General features: G+C 36.7%; 2 protein-coding genes across 2 annotated transcripts in view; both read right to left on the bottom strand.

Annotated features, from left to right (window-relative positions):
* The window catches only part of dab2ipb (DAB2 interacting protein b), a 118,504-nt gene extending 112,187 nt beyond the window's left edge, over positions 1–6,317 (bottom strand). The window contains exon 1 of the mRNA XM_079815757.1: positions 6,123–6,317. The gene's annotated coding sequence lies outside the window, so the exon portion shown is untranslated. The remainder of the gene's footprint in view (positions 1–6,122) is intronic.
* LOC307125411 (uncharacterized protein) overlaps positions 3,656–18,717 on the bottom strand; it is a gene marked incomplete at both ends in the record, with an annotated part of 87,300 nt that continues 72,238 nt past the window's right edge. The window contains 4 exon segments of the mRNA XM_079815263.1: positions 3,656–3,772; positions 14,791–14,832; positions 14,834–14,975; positions 14,977–15,052. Coding sequence (XP_079671389.1) covers positions 3,656–3,772; positions 14,791–14,832; positions 14,834–14,975; positions 14,977–15,052 — 377 coding nt within the window.

The raw sequence follows: 18,717 nt of genomic DNA, 5'->3' as shown, positions 1-18,717 counted from the left end.
CTATGAAACACAATATTCCCTCATGTCCCGTCCGAATAGGGCTAGTTTATACAGTATTTTAGCTCAAATTCTGATATTATTATATGTTGTTTATCATATACAGAATCTTGGTTAAATATTAATATAGTCTCACTCTAGTATTAGATCACAGAACATTTCAAAGTCTTGCAAATTATTTAGAGTAAAAAGTAAAAGTTCTGCCACTTATAAATATTTCACCTTGATGTTTTTTGGGGGGAGGAAACAGCTTGGTAGATGCCTGAAATGACACCGCCACATTCACATTTGGATCAAGGCTAAATGCTCACTATATTTATTACAATAGAGAACGAGACATATAGCAATATAAGACAACAGACAAACTTGGACTTAAATAGCATTTATCTTCAGATTTGCAAGGTCCCCAAGCAGTGTTTTCTTCAATCGCCACACAATCTGTTCACTCGGATTAACCAGCACTGCCACCAAACACTTGAAAAATCACACAGCTTACTGGTTTACTGGTAACATTATACTGGTGTGGCGTGAATACATATAACTTGCATAACTAAATAAATATGAATGAATACTTTAAAATAAAATACATATAAAAATAAATATGCTTATATATTATCATATGCTTAAATTAAAATAATTGTAAAATGATAAATGACTACAAATATTTAATGTGAAAATTAATTTAAGTCTTAACTGCCGTGCAACCCATGATCATAATAATTGCATTAAAGGGGTCATATGCATACTCCATACTGCTTTTCAACCATATTGCAGGTTGCATCGATATTTATTTATTTATTTAGAGTATATTTAGCCAAACTTTATATAGTGCGGACACAATGATACACTTCCTGTAAAGTATTACTGCATATACACTTGTTCCCTATGCCATCTACAGTGTCCTTTGGACTGAGTATACATGCTCCCTATATGATTTGGAATCTCACTAAAGATGGTCAAACAACCCGTGAAGTCAAATTCATGAGATCTATCCTGGCTGAATGGAATGTACCCTTTGTTTCACCATAGTAACAAGCTATTGTCACGGTCACAGCTCACATCATACTTCTATGTGTTTGACTATATGGCTGTTTGGGTGTGTGTGTGTGTGTGTGTGTGGGTGTGTGTGTGTGTGTCTACGATGAAGGAAGTCTGAGGGCACCAGTGGAAATGATGCACATTCTTTAGTTTTCCTGTTGTGACCTAACGGTTTTCTATGTATGTGTTTGTTTGCAGTAAAAATGTAAAGAATGTCAGAATATGTGTGTCAGAGCTTGTCCCTGGTGCTTTTAGAAGTGCCTATGTTTGCCACTTTAATGTGTGTGTGTTTGGGAAGGAGAGGGTATTTTACAAGCTGTTTTGTGAACTAAATTGTGAAATATTACCATTTAAAAATTGTATTTATTCCTGCAGCCATTACTCCAGTCTTCAGTGTCACATGATCCTTCTGAAATCATTCGATGCTGAATTTTTGCTCAAGAAACATTATCATCAATGGTCAAAATGGTTATTTTGAAATCTTGAGATGTACTTGGTATCCTTTTATTGTTTTTGTCAGTTTTTTTTCTTTATATTATACATTTACTTTATTTATTTATTTTATTTATTTAGTCTCATCTCTATATGTAATGATTTTTGGATGGTTCTTGGGCTTTGTTGTAAATAGTCAAAATGTAAAATAAAAAAATAAATAAAGAATTAAAAAAAATTGCTGCTTAATATTTTTTGTGGAAACTGTAATGGATTTTTTCAAGGATTCTTTGATAAATAGAAAGTTCAAAAGAACAGCATTTATTTGAAATAGAAAACTAAGTAAGCTATTGAACTTAATTATAAGTACAAACACTCCTTGAGGAACAACAGACTAAATTCACAGTCTGCACTCTGATGGTCATTACTGAGTCAGAAACATGTGTTGAAGGCTATGTGTGTTTGTGGAGGAGAATGAACCAAGCATGAATGTCTTTTCCTGTTTTGTCCATGGACAAACACACACGGCATTGTGTGTGTGTGGATGCCCAGGTCATAATGTCAAGCACACGTCACTCACTGCATGACACATCTCAGCACTGATCACAGCTTCCTCTGCTTCACTGACACGCTGTTACTATGACAATGACAAGCAAACTATACTTGATCTGCTGGGGAAACTTTAATTTAGATTTTTTTTTTAAAAGGATGTAAATTTGTTTAGATCACATCACAAAACATGTGATTCGTTAAAATGACACCATCAGTGCTTCTGTGTGTGAGTGCATGTGTGACAAACTCTTTCATAATAGCCCTGTGTAAGCAGCACTTCATTAACAGATTCCGTTTGACCAATCATGACAGGATCAGATGGCCAACTGATTGTTTGTAACGAGTAGAGAACAATGAGCATCCTGTTTTACACACACAGCTTGCCTTTTCCAGCCATGTCTAAAACAAGTATAAGAAGTGACTATGAAGAATGACAAGTTTCACTGCCATTACACTGCTCTCTTCATCGGTCAATGTTAACATGGCCAGTCTAAACATAGTACAAAAAAGGTAAACACACATTACTGCATGTAAATGCTAAAATGACAGCACATAAATACAAGGCCCATTTGCACAAAGGATTAACATTAAAATTAGCTTTTTAAATCTGGACAGTATTGTAATATGTAATACCGGTATTATATTTACACCTTACATCAAATTGCATTAGTCAAGCACATTTTGAAAAACACTGATGCCCTATTCAAAATGCTTTTATTATTTTACAGAAAAACACATCTATTGCATTTCACAAATATTCTCACAGTCAAGGACGCTGATAGGGACTAGAAGAAAAGGCGAGAAAATACTTTAAGCATCCTTGCAAAAAAAGCCAAGAAAAAAAAAGCCAAGAACCAGTAACACAGAGCATGGTAAGACTAAAGCTCTTACAATAAAGACTAAAGTTCTTGTAATATCAATATCAATGCAAATGTTTTACAATACAATCTAAATTCATCTTGGACTGCCAATTGACTCATCCATTTCAGTAGCTCAAACAGTACAGCATGGCGCTAGCAACATCAAGGTCAAGGGTTTGACTCTCATAATTCGAGAAAAAAGTATTTTGAATGCACTAGCGTTCAAAAAATTGGTATCTGTAAGTTTTGTAATGATTTTGAAAGAAGTTTCTTATGCTCACTAAGGTGCATATATTTGAAAAAAAAGTCAAAGTAGTAATATTGTGAAATATGATTATGATTTAAAATAACTTTTCTATTTTAATATATTTAAAATTTGTATTTATTCCTACAGCAGCCATTACTCCAGTCTTCAGTGTCACGTGATCCTTCAGAAATCATTCAATGCTGATTTGCTGCTCAAGAAACATTATCATCAATGATCAAAATTGTTGTGCTGCTTAATATTTTTGTGGAAAAACTGTGATACATTTTTTCAGGAATCTTTTACAAATAGAAAGTTCAAAAGAACAGCATTCATTTGAAATAGAAAACTTTTGTAGCATTGTAAGTCTTTTGTCACTTTTGATTAATTGAATGCATCCGCGCTGAATAGAAGTACTGACCCCAAACTTTTGAACAGTAGTGTGAGTCACTTTGAATAAAAGCCTCTGCCAAATGCAGAAAAATTAAATCCAGTCATGAGAAATACATATTGATACCATGTGTAAGGGGCTCTAAGTGGAGCGGGACGCCTGACCAATCAAAGGCTTCACAGCCACAGTAAAAATGTCAGGACCGGTGCGGGTCAAAGGGTCTGGTGCTGGGTTGAGCTCTGACTGACAGAAGCGGTGCTGAAAACAGACATGCGGAGAAGGGGATGAGAGAGTTTCGCTGGCAGGAGGAGAAAAGGGGACAGGAGAGAAATGAAGGCACTTAACATTCCACAGGTAAAGTCCCCTACTGAATAAACCCAGAGAGTCTGTCCAGTCATAACTCACACGGGGGGAAAGTCACAAAGCGTTTGAGACACATGTTTTGCGAGTGAAATGAGAATGTCTTATCTAGTCTCTCTTTCCGGGGATCTGGTTATTAATTTTCATTCATACCTTCCCCCATTCAGACCCTGATTGACCGTACATATTGTCACAGCTGTTGCGGTATCGCATTATGCCGCGGAGACTTTTGTTCTTTCTCGCTGGCTTCCTGTCGGCCTCTTTTGTTTTATTCTGGTACAACAGCTAGTCATATCTGGACAGGTATGGAACCTAGTCGAGAACATGAGGTCATGCAAGGAAAGGAGTATTGCAGTGTGATTCATTTTTTCATTTTTCATATTCTAGCATTCCCAAAAAGCCCGGTTCCAGGCAATGGCCAGGTTGGGGCCCCTAGTGCAGTGAACCCTGGTAATCCTTGTGCACTCAAGGCCCACTTCCTTCCCTTCAGCTGCAGCCTCACTCCCTGCCCTGTCTCAGGCTATTAATAGAGCAACAATGATCAGTGAATACGGTCCTATATGGAATGCCCTGCAATGGTGGACAGACTGGTTTGCATTTTAGGTATATCGAAGGCAGTCATAAGCACATGTGAACCGTGCTGGCAAAATGAGTCGCAAGACTCACAAGACTCGCAATGAGCAAATTTTAAAAAATTAGGTATATCGAAGGCAGTCATAAGCACATGTGAACCGTGCTGGCAAAATGAGTCAAAAGACTCACAATGAGCAAATTTTCAAAAATTAGTTATTGTTAGTTTCACACTCTCTATTAAAAAAATCCTTCAAAATAATTCTCGAAAAAATTACTGACCCACACCTGTTTGAAGTTGATAGAGTCCGCAAAATAAATTTTGGGAAAAGTCGAGTTAAAGTTTTCTGAAGGTTCCAAAACAAAATCACCAAGCAACCATACCTTACAATCCCTGGTAATAACACCAAATTTTATATATATATATATATATATATATATATATATATATATATATATATATATATATATATATATATATATATATATATATATATATATATATATATATATATATATATATATATATATATATTCATTCAACTTTTTCTCCATTACACCACAATTGTTTGATTAACAAATCGACAGCTATAGGCTATATTAAGACATACTGTACCGCACAGATCTAATATAATGTTACACATTAGATGTTTTGAACCAAACGTTCATTTAAGACATAACTGATAATGTTTGCGTGAATACTCGCCAAGACTGATATTTTCAAATACTGTAATTCTATGTATATTGGGATCGCCCGCTGTCTGAGAGTCTGCCCGATGTCTGTGTCTTCAAGAAGCAAGCAGAGAAAAATGCCATGGACAGGGAAAGGTACTCCTCTAAGAAAACGTACTAATAAAAATACTTTTAGATGTTGAATTGCTACTTGGAGCATTGGGATTACTAGACGAGGGCTTAATGAACTCATTTTTAGTGAAAATCTCAAATTTGACCAAAATGTACATTTTTCATTTGTTTTGCCTGTAGCTGGTAATTAGCCTATGCGCATTCCGACTTGTTTTTCCAGCATGGGTTACATATGTAGAAAGCAAACATACTGGTACTGTATATACAGTAAGGAAGCTATGGTATTGTTGCTAGTCAATATTAAAATGTACTATTCTGTCTAAAAAATAGGGTTAGGGTTAAAAAAAAAAAACTAAAACTAAAATCAAAAAGATTAAAAAAATACAGCATTAAAAATTATTATTCATTTAGAAATTTACTAAAGATTGCATTTAACAGTGTTAGTAAATTATAAGTGTTACCTTCTGTTTCTAAATTTGATATTTTTGATACATTTTTGATACAGGCTGTCCAATTCTGAATTGCTCTCTGCTGATGCTATTGGACGTGGGCTTTCTACACTGATCAGAGATAATCAACGCCATCCAGTTATAGTTTTGGGTCAACCCTGGATCAGAACAAAACTTTGAGACGGAGAGTTCTGCTGCTATCAGATTTTCAATCAGAATGAGAATGGTAACTTTTACAACAATGCAAGAAGAGCTTGCAGGAGTCCAGCATGGCTCCGGTCCACAACTGCAGAATGTTAAAGCACTTACTCATGTTTCTGGTAAGTTCTGCTAAGTTTTCACCTGTTCACATATACATAGACACACATACTCACACTGTCAGTGATCCACATACAGCAGTGGGAGAGTGAAAATTAATCACTTACCTCTCAACAGTGCAAAAACACTTTACACCATCACTTCATCAGCACATAAAGAGCCAATGGTCACATGTCCCACTGTCCAGTTACAGTCCAGCTACATCCAAACTCTCTCTTTTTCCCTTTTCTTCATTCACACACTGTCTTTCTAGCGGGAATAGCAGCTTTGTGTGTGAGTGAGAGCGAGTGTTTCCTAGCACTACACTCCGACAGGGGCATTCACTGCAAACAGAGTTCAGACCCTCCCCTTTACACAAGATCTAAGCCATGCGAGCAGAGAGAGAGAGAGAGAGAGAAAGAGAGATAGAGGGAAGGAGAGAGAGAGAGAGAGAGAGAGAGAATGTGTGTAGGTCTGTTATGTGTGAAAGAGAGAGCAAGAGGAAAAGGATTGTCTTTCCTTCATAGAGAACAATAATAGAAGCCCAACTATTATACAAACAAAACAAAAAAAACTTTCCTGGTGCACTTTGTCATTAGGTATGACTGTGTAAATATATGTCTGTTTGAACTCATATTCCCCTTTCCCATTGCTCTTCTAACTCTATAGACGACACATACACTCTATAGACGACACACACACACACACATGCACACGCGGCTGTGTAAGGGAATGCCGTTGTTCATTGACGCCCTCAGGGCAGAGGGTGGGTGGGGTCAAGAGCAGGGAAAGCAAAATTCCAGACGGATACTAGACCAATCAGACGTCAGGCTGTGGTCAAGAAGGCAAAGACATCAGGATTGGGTTCTACTACAGCCGAGAAGCAGCACACTACACAAAGAACAGAACAGAAGCCAACCTCTCATTAAAAAATCATTACACTCTCATACAGCTTAGAAGAAACCAATGTGTGGAGGACAGTAGACAACAGTAAGTCCAAGTAGAGATGTCTTTCCCCATAACTTCTTTCTTTTTTTTTTTTCAATAATGTATTTTTAGACCAACAATGGGTCTACAATCTATTAAATAAGATAAGCCCACTCTGTTCCTATCCATCCAGCACCAACAAAAGGCACAACAATGGCTGTGCTATGTACCCAAAATGTTATTTTGAGAGCAATAAATCTGAGAAACGAGAAGACATGCAGAGCTTATTATACAATTAGAAGCAAAAAAATTGAGTTTCCCCCTTTTGTTGGGCCCTATGATTTCCGTAAATCATACAAATAAAACAGATTTGGTATTTTTTGGTACAAAAAAAAATTGGTATTGATTGGTATTTTGCTACATCAAGTGTTTCCGAGTAGAGGAAAGCACAAGCACTTCCATTTATTTTAAGTGACCAACACAATTTTCTACATTTCCTCCCTACATGTGCAAACTACAGCCTGAACACAACTAGTGCTGACACAAACAGAGAAGAACATAAATAGAGACAAAGATGGGACTACTGATTAAAGATGTTTATGAGGGCTCGCTGTAGTCAGTTGGTCATATATTGCAAAATAATACAATAATACATACAAGACATATGAGTGACAAATGTTATTTTTACAACAATGCTTCCAAAAGCATCACAGGAAAGTTAATAATTTAAGAACCACCTGATGCTCTCAATCAATCCTTACTAACAAGCTGTGCACTCAGCACAAATAATATCCTCTCAATCTTCAGTTTTTCATGTTTTGATGTTACACGCTGAGTAAACTATATAAACCTCTAAATACATTGAGGTAATGGAACAGAAACGATTGCCGCCTGCAGTGGACAGTTAACACTAAACTGATAAGGTGGTAGACCTTCTAAAAAAGGTTCAAGAATAGTCACGGCACTTCAGTTACTTTGATTGGGTAAAAGCTATTTTCTAGGTCAAAGTGCCACATTATGGCTAAGAGCAAATTAAGCTACTTAAAGTGCAGAATTTCATTGTTTAATGCAATCTGCTGAAAATCATTGTCTTGCTTAAGTAATTAAAATGTGAATTGGCCAAGGCAAGGCAAGTTTTCCAGAAACCTGTATATGTTTAATTTGTTGACATTTTATAAACATTTTATAATTATTATTTTAATTGTTATTAATTATACTTCTTTGTTTTTATACTGCACTTATGAAGTCCCGATGTCACGTCCTGTTCTGAGGCCATTCACACTGAACCTAAAGAAACTGATAACTTTCAAACATCACATCAGATGATAAAGAAAAGCAAGAATCTCTGTATCATTCCTTCAGCTAAAGTCTCCTCATGCACAGGAGCCGAAATACAGGTTTTGGAGAAAACTTCCACAGGAAAAATGTCAACAGCTGTTACCACGGAGACAAAGCCTTCACTGTGCATGATCCATTGGAAGTCCGAGGCCAGTGGTCCTCATGAGCGCCTGTCCCGAAAGCTGAAAAATGGCAGAGCACCTGCATTCCCGCCTGGAACTGAACAAGTGCAACATTCCAGAGTCTGAAAAGAACGCCACACTTTACCACCTGGGAGACAGAAAAGCCCTCCAAGCGGAGCAGTTCTGGCTTTAAGCGCCTTAGAATGGCTCAGAATGGGTCCTGCATTCTCCACCAAGGCTCATGATACATGCTTGACATGGTCTTGTTGCACAGAATGGAATTCCACACTGGACCGATGAAAGGACTTATTAGCATATGGAGAGCATGCAGTGTTGGAGCCACATTCAATACTAGACTGTAAAAAAAGACCTGGCAAAAAAATATATATATTTAGAAATAGAGATATTTACTTTTATTTGTTCCCCACTAAATGTTTTTTTTTTTTCACTAAATGTTTAGATTTTATACAATTATTGTGCACTGAAATGCACAATTTTCTATAGTAACATTTGCTGCTGAATTATCCACTAATCTGTTTATCCACCATCTAGTTTATAATATTATCTTTGTCAGATTGTGATAATATATATTTTTAATTTGTTGTTTTTCTTTATAATGAAGTTGTCTGTATTAAGTAGATTAACACACAAAAGAGTGATTACCGTTCTCACTCCCAAGGCGTCAAAATCTGAAGCATGGTCAAGTGCCTTCCGCATCAAAATGAAGATGCTAAAGGTACCCCTAGGCGTCACTATTTTTTTCGACACACAGGGTACTCCATTGATTTCAATGAGAAACCTTTGGCGTCATACACAGACACGTTGGGCATGGGAATGTTGTCGTCATGCTGAAATTATATTTTGGGTTTTGATTTTGCCATTATGACATGTTGGAGTGTGAATCAATCAATTTAATCAGCCAGCATACTTTTATTTTAAAACAATTTGTATTATTATTTACGCTATTTAGACACGTTTGAACATACAACCCAACCCCATCCCATCCCTAAACCTACCCATTTGTAGAGATGCTCCGATCAGCATTTTTGGGGCCGATCACCGATTACCGATCACCAAGATCCTGATCTGCCGATTGCCGATCACTGCCGATCATAGAATGGCAGGGGAATGGCAATCTTTTGTCTATAATCTTGCAGAGTTTGCACCATTTGTAGAAATTAAACTAACTCTAAATTAACTGAGTCAAGATCTTGAAGAACCACCAAGTGTTTATTTTAGAAAATTTGATAACTTAAGGCTACTGTAGGCCATCTTTCCCAAATAAATGTATATAATAACTGTATATAATTATCTCACCTAAATATTTGATCATGCAGTGCATTTTTGTTTTTTAAAAACTATTTTTCAGGTAGGTCTAACATTAGTATTGAGGTAAGAAATACTAAAGACATTTAATAAGAAATCAAATGTAAATTAATATTGGTCTTCCCTGAATAAATTAAATTAGATTAATCCTTACACTTAAGGTTGCAAAAGTAAGTCATTCAAGAGCAGTGAGTGTCATAAAGGTTCATCAAACAACACAAGACAAAGAGAAACTCAGAGACAGCAGCAGTTTATTCGACAGCTGTCACTTTAAGAGCGAACATGGATACGGTTACAGTTGAACAAACGTTCACTCGCGAGTCAAGACGGGGTTTACGTGCATACTCGTCAAGACGGTCATTTAGTACATACATTTGTGTGTATCTGACCATTTCAGCACAATTTGTACTCGCAAGCTTTTTGTGAGATGGCCTGTGTGTGTGTGTCTCTCCAGACCGTGCGCGCGAGTGCTGAGCGGTTTGAAGACTGGCAAGACTTTTAAACTTTAGTGACGATGCGACACTGCCTCGATTGTGCAAAGTGGCAAATCCTGTGTCAACTGTGCAGCTCGATTTTAGTGCACATGCGATGCACTGATGTGAAGCCATTTGAGCATTTTGAAAGGGAGAGAGAGAGCGCGCGCACGCGGTGATTCATGCGCGCTGTTTTTGAACTTGTGTCCCACAGAAAGTTTTCAAATGACTGCGTAAGTTATTTAATATAGAAATATGAATTGTACCTCACCTTCAGCCCTCACCTTCAGCATTATAGTTATTTTACCCACGCCGGAAAGAGAATGAGACGGTGTCGCTGCATATCATGCCCTAGCTCTCACGGCAGGTGCGGGTTTTATGTGTCGTCAGCATGTGATCGGTTCATGAGATCGGCCTTTTTGGAGACCGCCGATCAATCATCCCAAAGCGATTATCGACCGATCGAGATCGGTTGCCGATCAATCGGAGCACCCCTACCCATTTGTGTATTATATGATATAAAACACAGTATATAACAGGCAGATACGACCGCATGCACAATTTATTTAAAAAAGTACAAATATTCTGTGTTCCGAGGCCAAACGATTGATTTGTGTTAAGAAAATCTCCAAAAAGCAATCAGTGTCTCCATCCGCAGCTTCAAAAATTGCCGCCCGAAGAAACGTTACATCAGATAGTGAAATTGCATTGGCTCTTGTATGTCTCGTGACCGATTGCGTCATTACGTCAGCTTTGATTGTAAAATGTCATTGGCTCTTGTGTGTCTCGTGACCGATTGTGTCATGCTCAAGAGTCAATGTGTATCATTTGAATGAGAGCGGCGGGGTCATCATTTCAGCGATTAAAACATTAAGATCAACTCTTATTCTTTACATAAAGATATTGTGTGACTTCAGAAGACTTGGAATGCAACATGAGTATACCTTTATACAGTTTTTGATCAGTTTTTGCAATAAATACCTGTGACTGTACTTTTATTTGTCTGTTACGTGTTTTATATTGTTTAGAAGTGGGTAAGTTTAGGGTAGGAGTGGGGTTAGTTGCTCCAAAATATAAAAGTAGCCTATACATATTCATAAAATCATGTCTGCTTTTACAAATGCAAAGAATTAAATGTATCTTGCTGTGATGCATTGGGCAAAACAACTGAACTCAATGATGCACCCCTGCGATATGCTGACCCCTAGGGGTGCCTTTAGCGTCTTCATTTTGACGCGGAAGGCACTTGACCTTGACCATGCTTCAGATTTTGACGCCTTGGGAGTGAGAATGGGTTGGTTCAACACACTGAGGTATAAAAATTCTACATTGAATTTTTAAACAAAACTGAGCTGGTATTGGATTGGTATGGGTAAATATTCTGAATTTTTGGTATCGGATCTGTTCTGAAAATGTTTTATGGGTGCATCCCTACACTAAACATAACAACATAATGTAACGTAACATGACAAAAATTAAAAACAACATACAACAAACAAAGGACATTTCATGTAATTGCAACTTTATATCTCAGAATATGAATTTGTTATTTAACTTTATATCACAATTACTATTTTAAAAGTCAGAAACAGACTTTAATAGTGAACTTCTCTAACTCAGCTCTCACAGATCTCCATCTACCTCAGCTCTGTGTTTTCATAAACTAAACAAGAGAGGAAAAAAGGCCAGACGAAAGACAGATTAGACTCGCACTTGCTGTGAGATTAGCTCTTCAATTGGGAAGCGCTTAGCTGTCATACATGTTCATTACACCAGCATCCAAATCAACGCTTGCTCCTTTCAACAGTGCTTAGACTGCTCAACAAAAGTGTCTTCTCAGGCCTTTTGTTCTCAACATGTACAATGGATTGGAACTGGTAGAGTCCCTTGCAGTGATGCTATTTCTAAACACATGCACACAAATCTACAGAGCTCAACATGTAAAGCCCTATTTTGAGAAAACTAGTTTTCCTTTAGGAAAATTTGTGTTTCATAAACATACTTTGCCATTTGAATCATCTATCTTGAACACTGCGTTTTGCATACAACCTCAGAATACTGTTGTTTGCTAACTCTGGATTCCTCTGAGAACTCTAATACCATCCGGATAGGAAAGCCTGTGAAAGCCTTTTTCCCCCACAACACACACCTCTCCTAATTTATTTTGACCTTTAATTATATACGGCAACTAAAGCTGCACGACTGTTTAAACGTATGGTGCTGATAATTTTTAATAATAGTTTAAATAGTAGTTTTCTATTTTAATACTGTAAAAATATAGATAAATAGAATATTCAAATGAAAAGCATTTATTTGAAATATAAATATTCTGTAACATTATAAATGTCTTTACAGTCGCTTTTGATCAATTTAATATGTCCTTGCTGAATAAAAGTTGCCTATTCATTTCTTTAATAAATAAATAAATAATTTAAAAAAATGTAAATCCTCCTGGCCCCAAACTTTTGAATGGTAGTTCTCTCTCATCCTCATATTGTTCCAAAGCTGTATAACTTTAGTTTCTTGAATGGTACACAATAGAATATATTTTAATATTGCCCACACGAATGAAGTCATGGGGTCTAAAACAACATATTTGGGTGAATATTTAATCATGTAAGGATTTGTGAAAAAGCCATTACAGTATAACACAGGCAAACTCATCCAGAAACACAGATGATTATACTGTAAAAGCTGTAGCTTGTCTTTTTAATTGGGTTTTAGGCCATACAGTTTTGGATTTAGTTTTATGCTTTAACAGAATTAAAGTGAAAGAAAACAATGACTTTTTTCTTAGCAATATTTCTTTCCTCAGTGTTGCTTTATACAAGGCAGGAAACATCTGACACAGCCGCATCTACCATGAACTCCCTCACACACACACACACACACACACACACACACACACACACACACACACACACACACACACACACACACACACACACACACACACACACACACACACACACACACACACACACACACAGCAGGGCTCCCATCACCAACAAACAAACAAACTGAAACTCTACATAAGTGTTCAGATCAGAGAGCGTCTTCAGAAACAGAGTAGATCAACAAGCTCTATTCAGAAACACCCGAGACATTTAAAAGCCTGTGACTGACACAATTCTCTATTGTCCTGTAACTAAACAATTTCTCTGAGACAAACTTTCTTGTCTGTTCAAATTCACTTCAGCATTACATTACTGTTTCCACCACTCATTCTCAAGTTCTTTCATTTCATTCAAACTATGAAACTCTGACTCACACTAACTTGTACAATCTATATTCTTGTAACTGAATCCAAATGAAGGTCATATCTTCTATACTTGTAAAACTATTAAATGTATGTGACATACAGTTTTCGTTTTAAAATCAAATAAAACACTCTACATCCCATTCAAACAGTATATTTTTCCATTTTCTTATGTTTTTGTCCTATGTAGTGCCGTAGGGATTCTGGAGACTATCCCAGAGTGTCGGGCCGTAGGCAGGGAAACACCCTGGATGCAGGGAAACACCCACAGGGCTGCATTCAATTCCTCCACACACAATTCTTCATGTTTTAAGTCATGCATCAGCCAGCTCCAAGGTATTGGAACATAATAACAATGAATATTCGCATTACCAGCAGCAACAGAAAATACAGACTATAAAAACATAAACTGTGACATACTGTAAGAGGTTTGCTACAAAATGTTTCTGTAAAAGCTCTGCATGCACAAAAAATATATATACAAAAGCAAGATTGCAAAATGTGGAGAGTCTGATCTGATTATGCCTGATATATGTCCAAAGCAAGTACTTATTTTTATGGTGTTCAATATTTAAATAAATAATAATAAAAAAGAAAAAAAAACTTGCTAAACTCCTATCGAAAGAGAGCCCTTCCAATTATCCATATTCATCATTCTAAACGGATACATCCGATATGACTTCTCATTTATTTGAAAAGTGTACTTCATACTGAAGTGATCCTACAATCACCTATTAAAAATGTATTTTGATTATTTTGGAGCACCGGCATCAATATTCTACGTAATCTGATCCTGTATTTGAGTTTGTTATTCTCCAGAAATGAAAACTGCTTTGCATAAATGGAAGGTTGCCCAGACCAAGATTAGATTTCTTTCTGAAGAGGAATGAGATAGCACTGCCACATTCAAGCAGAGAAGTGTTGATTAAACCCCTCTTTTTCCTCACCCTTTCACTCTCTCTCTCACTCTATCAGCTTATTACTAAGCAACATCACAAAAGTTTTGTTTCACACAGATTTTTGAGGTCGATCTTCAAATGCTCGGAATACAAATGCACACAGCATTATGCAAATATGCACAAATACGAGTCACATAAAGATAGACATATGGACACATAAAAATAACTCTGAAAGTTTCAACTACCAGCACACTTGGCTCACATACAAAGACATTGCTGCTGGACAGGCAGATGGTGGCAAAGGATCCCCGAGAGTCTTAATAAGGCGCTAGCAAAAGCTGAAGGATAGAACATCAAACTTGATCTGTTCTGTTCCCTTACTGTTCTCATGGGCTTCTGTAACGAAACCCCCCTTTGAGCAACTCTAGAGACGAAGCATGAAACTTTCTCACATATAAACACCCAAAAGACAAAAGATAATATAAAGACATTCTTTCCTGCAAGATATTCAGTTAGATGGGAGTGTGCATGCACATACTCTTTTGTCTTTGGTTTAATAATTAGAGCGTCCCCTCCAGTCAAAGCAGACATGTATGCAGTTCCCAGAGGCCAGAAGTGACTCAGAGAGAATGACAGAGATTCTCTTGTTTATCACTTTGTGAAAAACTGTAGTAATCCCCCACACTCCCTCTCCTACTCCACTTGTTCTCTTCTCTTCTCTCCTATCCTATCCTCTGCTCAAAGAAAAGAAAGAGTGAAGTAGGACAAACAGACCTATTTCCATCTCAATGAGGGCCAGGGATTCAGTGTTCTACCTCACAAGAAATGACTTTCTCGCTCTACCCTCTCCCAAAATTCTTTAAAGACCAGGAGGTTGGAGTTGTTGCTTTTACCCCACTTCAATTTGCTTTGAAGCTAGTGTAGTCTGTTGTGTAACACATAAGATATTTCCATTAAACAGTTGGTTTTTCTGGTCTTTCTCTTAAAGTTTCAAATTTAAGAAAATTTGATTTCTAGGGGTCTTGATTTGATCTATACATAACCCAAATACTCCCTGCGTCAATTTTGCATAAAGTAGCGAATTAATTGTTTAATTACAATCCTTCACAGGGCACTTGCTCAGCAACTTCCGGATAACCACTGTGAAGCCAAGACTGCTTCATTTCAGACAAACCTTCCTAAGAATGTGATTACAGAGCAATAGCAACGGAAGCACTGAAACACTGTACATGTAGAAGATAGAACAGGAGAATCAACATGAACCACTGAGAGCTGGGCAGTCAGGTGATTGCTTATTTCACTATCTTCCCATAATGAAATATTGGGGTCAGTATAAAAAAAAAACTTTCATTCAGCAAGGATGCATTAAATTGATAAAATCGACAGTAAAGAGAGTTATAATGTAACAAAATACTTATATTTCAAATAAATGTTTTTCTATTAACTTTTAATTCAATAAACAATCCAACAAAAAAAAATGTACACAAAAAATCAATTGCATAAAATTCTAATATGCAAATCAGCAAATTAGAATTATTTCTGAAGAATCATGTAATAGTAATGTAGCTTTGCATCACAGAAATTACATTTTACAAATTACATTTCAAAAATATATTAAAATATAAAACTTATTTTAAAATGTAATATTTCACAATATATACAGTTTGTACTGTATGTTGTATCAAATAAATGCAGCCTGACAATAAGAATGAGAGACTATTAAAATATATATATTTTAAAAAATCTTAATAACCCCATACTTTTGAACAGTATTCTGATTATAAAATCAAAATTCTGTGTAATTATATTATATTATATATATATATATATATATATATATATATATATATATATATATATATATATATATATATATATATATATATATATATATATATATATATATATATATATATATATATATATATATATATATATATAGTGAGGAAAATAAGTATTTGAACACCCTGCTATTTTGCAAGTTCTCCCACTTAGAAATCATGGAAGGGTCTGAAATTTTCATTGTAGGTGCATGTCCACTGTGAGAGACATAATCTAAAAAAAAAAAAAACACAGAAATCACAATGTATGCTTTTTTAACTATTTATTTGTATGATACAGCTGCAAATAAGTATTTGAACACCTGAGAAAATCAATGTTAATATTTGGTACAGTAGCCTTTGTTTGCAATTACAGAGGTCAAACGTTTTCCTGTAGTTTATCACCAGGTTTGCATATGCTTCTTACAGAGTCACTCCTTGGTTATCCTGCCTGTACACTTCGGGTCATTGTCATGTTGGAAGACCCAGCCTCCACCCATCTTCAATGCTCTAACTGAGGGAAGGAGGTTGTTCCCCAAAATCTCGCAATACATGGCCCCGGTCATCCTCTCCTTAATACAGTGCAGTCGCCCTGTCCCATGTGCAGAAAAACCCCCCCAAAGCATGATGCTACCACCCCCATGCTTCACAGTAGGGATGGTGTTCTTGGGATGGCACCAGGGCCGGATTAACAATTTCCTGTGCCCTGGGCAACAAGACTCAAGGGCCCCCCTGCCCCTGCCCCAAAGCAACAATCGCAAAGTCGCTATCACCAAGAGCATATAGCCTATACTTCTATACTAACAAATCAGGCTTCTGCAATGCTCAGTGAAGATGTAATAGCCTCAGCATAAAGTGCATTCAAGAGACAGAACACTAATGATGCACTAATGTTTAACATAACTTTTTACAATGAATCTTTCACAGAACTTAGTGGCTGCTACAGAGTAATTATTAAATGTTTCAATATAGCCAATCAACCTATATTTTGACTGCAACAGTGAAATAAAGCAGACAGCTAGGGAAGCCTTAACCTAAAACCAGAGATTTTTTATTCCTAAAATGCTACAATGTGAAATTGTGGCTATTTTTGGAATATGTTTCATAATGTCGACTAATTTCAATTCCTTTTCTCTTTTACATTTTCTTTTAGCGCTCCAGCTTAAATTTCAGACAGTGTTGACTGATTGGGTCGACGATTCCAAGCCCAAAAGCTCACTAAAACCCACCCAATTCAAGAAAAAAACACCCAAAATTTGAACTGCCAAAATAATTTGATATAATTTTATTGCCATGTCAATCAAGGCTGATTAGCACCATTTTATCTCCTTAAAACAAAATAATGATGTAAAAATAAAAAAAAATTCCCAGGAAAATGGATCAAAACAGGGCATTCAAAAACAGTCATGCATGACATGGAAAAACACATGCATCATTTTCAAATGTCAACAGTAAGAATAAACTAATTTAAGTGCAAAAAGTGCCCAATATAATCAGAATAAACAATGTAATTAGCAGGCATTACGCACACATTACTGCACACACCACAGCCAAAATGTGTCATTCACTGATGCTGTACAATAGTCCTACAACAAAAAATTTACAACAAGAATGCGTTTACTTTTGTGCTGTGCTTTAACTTCAGATAGAACTAGTAACGTTATGTCTTTCGTGAAGTACATATTTATAGAACATAACGCAGAACTTAATTAATCATTGATTCAAACCTCTTTCAGCAGCTGTTGGGACGAGTAGAGCGCAGTCTAGACGCTTTAAAAGGTGCAGATGTCCTGATCAGGCCAGTGTGCACACGATGATGCTCAGGAGTCATATAAGTTACTAGCCTATTCGATTTCAATTCAAGTCATTCAACCTCTTGGAGTTAGTTATATGTATAAAGAGTCTTTGAGTCACAGGTGTAATCCACGTTTTGAGAGTTGGATCCCTCTCCCACTCATTACTGTAGATAACTTACTGTATATTTATGCCACTTTGGCATAGCGATCATTTGATATCCATATACAATTTCGCGCTGAAAACCTGTCATGAATGAGCGCGAGTCGCGACTCCCTGCTGATCGCTGATTGGCTGAAAGTGCGTGCTCGTCAGCGACGTCAACACCAACGCCAGCTGACTCTACGCTGAACGCTGGGCCGGTGTGTGTCATGCACACTTGAGTTTGTTATTAACCAATTAGACTGTACAATTTAGATGTTTGAAAACCACCAAACTGACCCCAAACCAACCCAAATTTTGTCCACCTGCCCAAACCCGTTTTTAACAGCACAATCAAATTCAAAACCGCCCAATCTGGCAACACTGATTTCAGAGCGTCAAGTCACGTGATTCGACTTGACAGCTCGTCCTCGCTCGCTGCACAGCAGCGCAAGAAGCTACAGACACTGTTTTTTTACGTGATTTAACATATGTTGATCGAACGGGTTGCAAAAATATAATTAGGAAAGTAAGGATTGCGTTTTTAACGTGATCTAACATAATATTTGACTAGGCCTGTCACGATTATTAAATAATCGTTTGATCGCGATTAATTGGTCTAAT

The sequence above is a fragment of the Gobio gobio genome (genome assembly GCF_949357685.1).
Source record: "Gobio gobio genome assembly, chromosome: 4".
NCBI classification, from domain to species: domain Eukaryota; kingdom Metazoa; phylum Chordata; class Actinopteri; order Cypriniformes; family Gobionidae; genus Gobio; species Gobio gobio.
The sequence above is the reverse complement of the archived record's forward strand: the minus strand, read 5'-3'. Positions and strand labels throughout refer to the sequence as shown.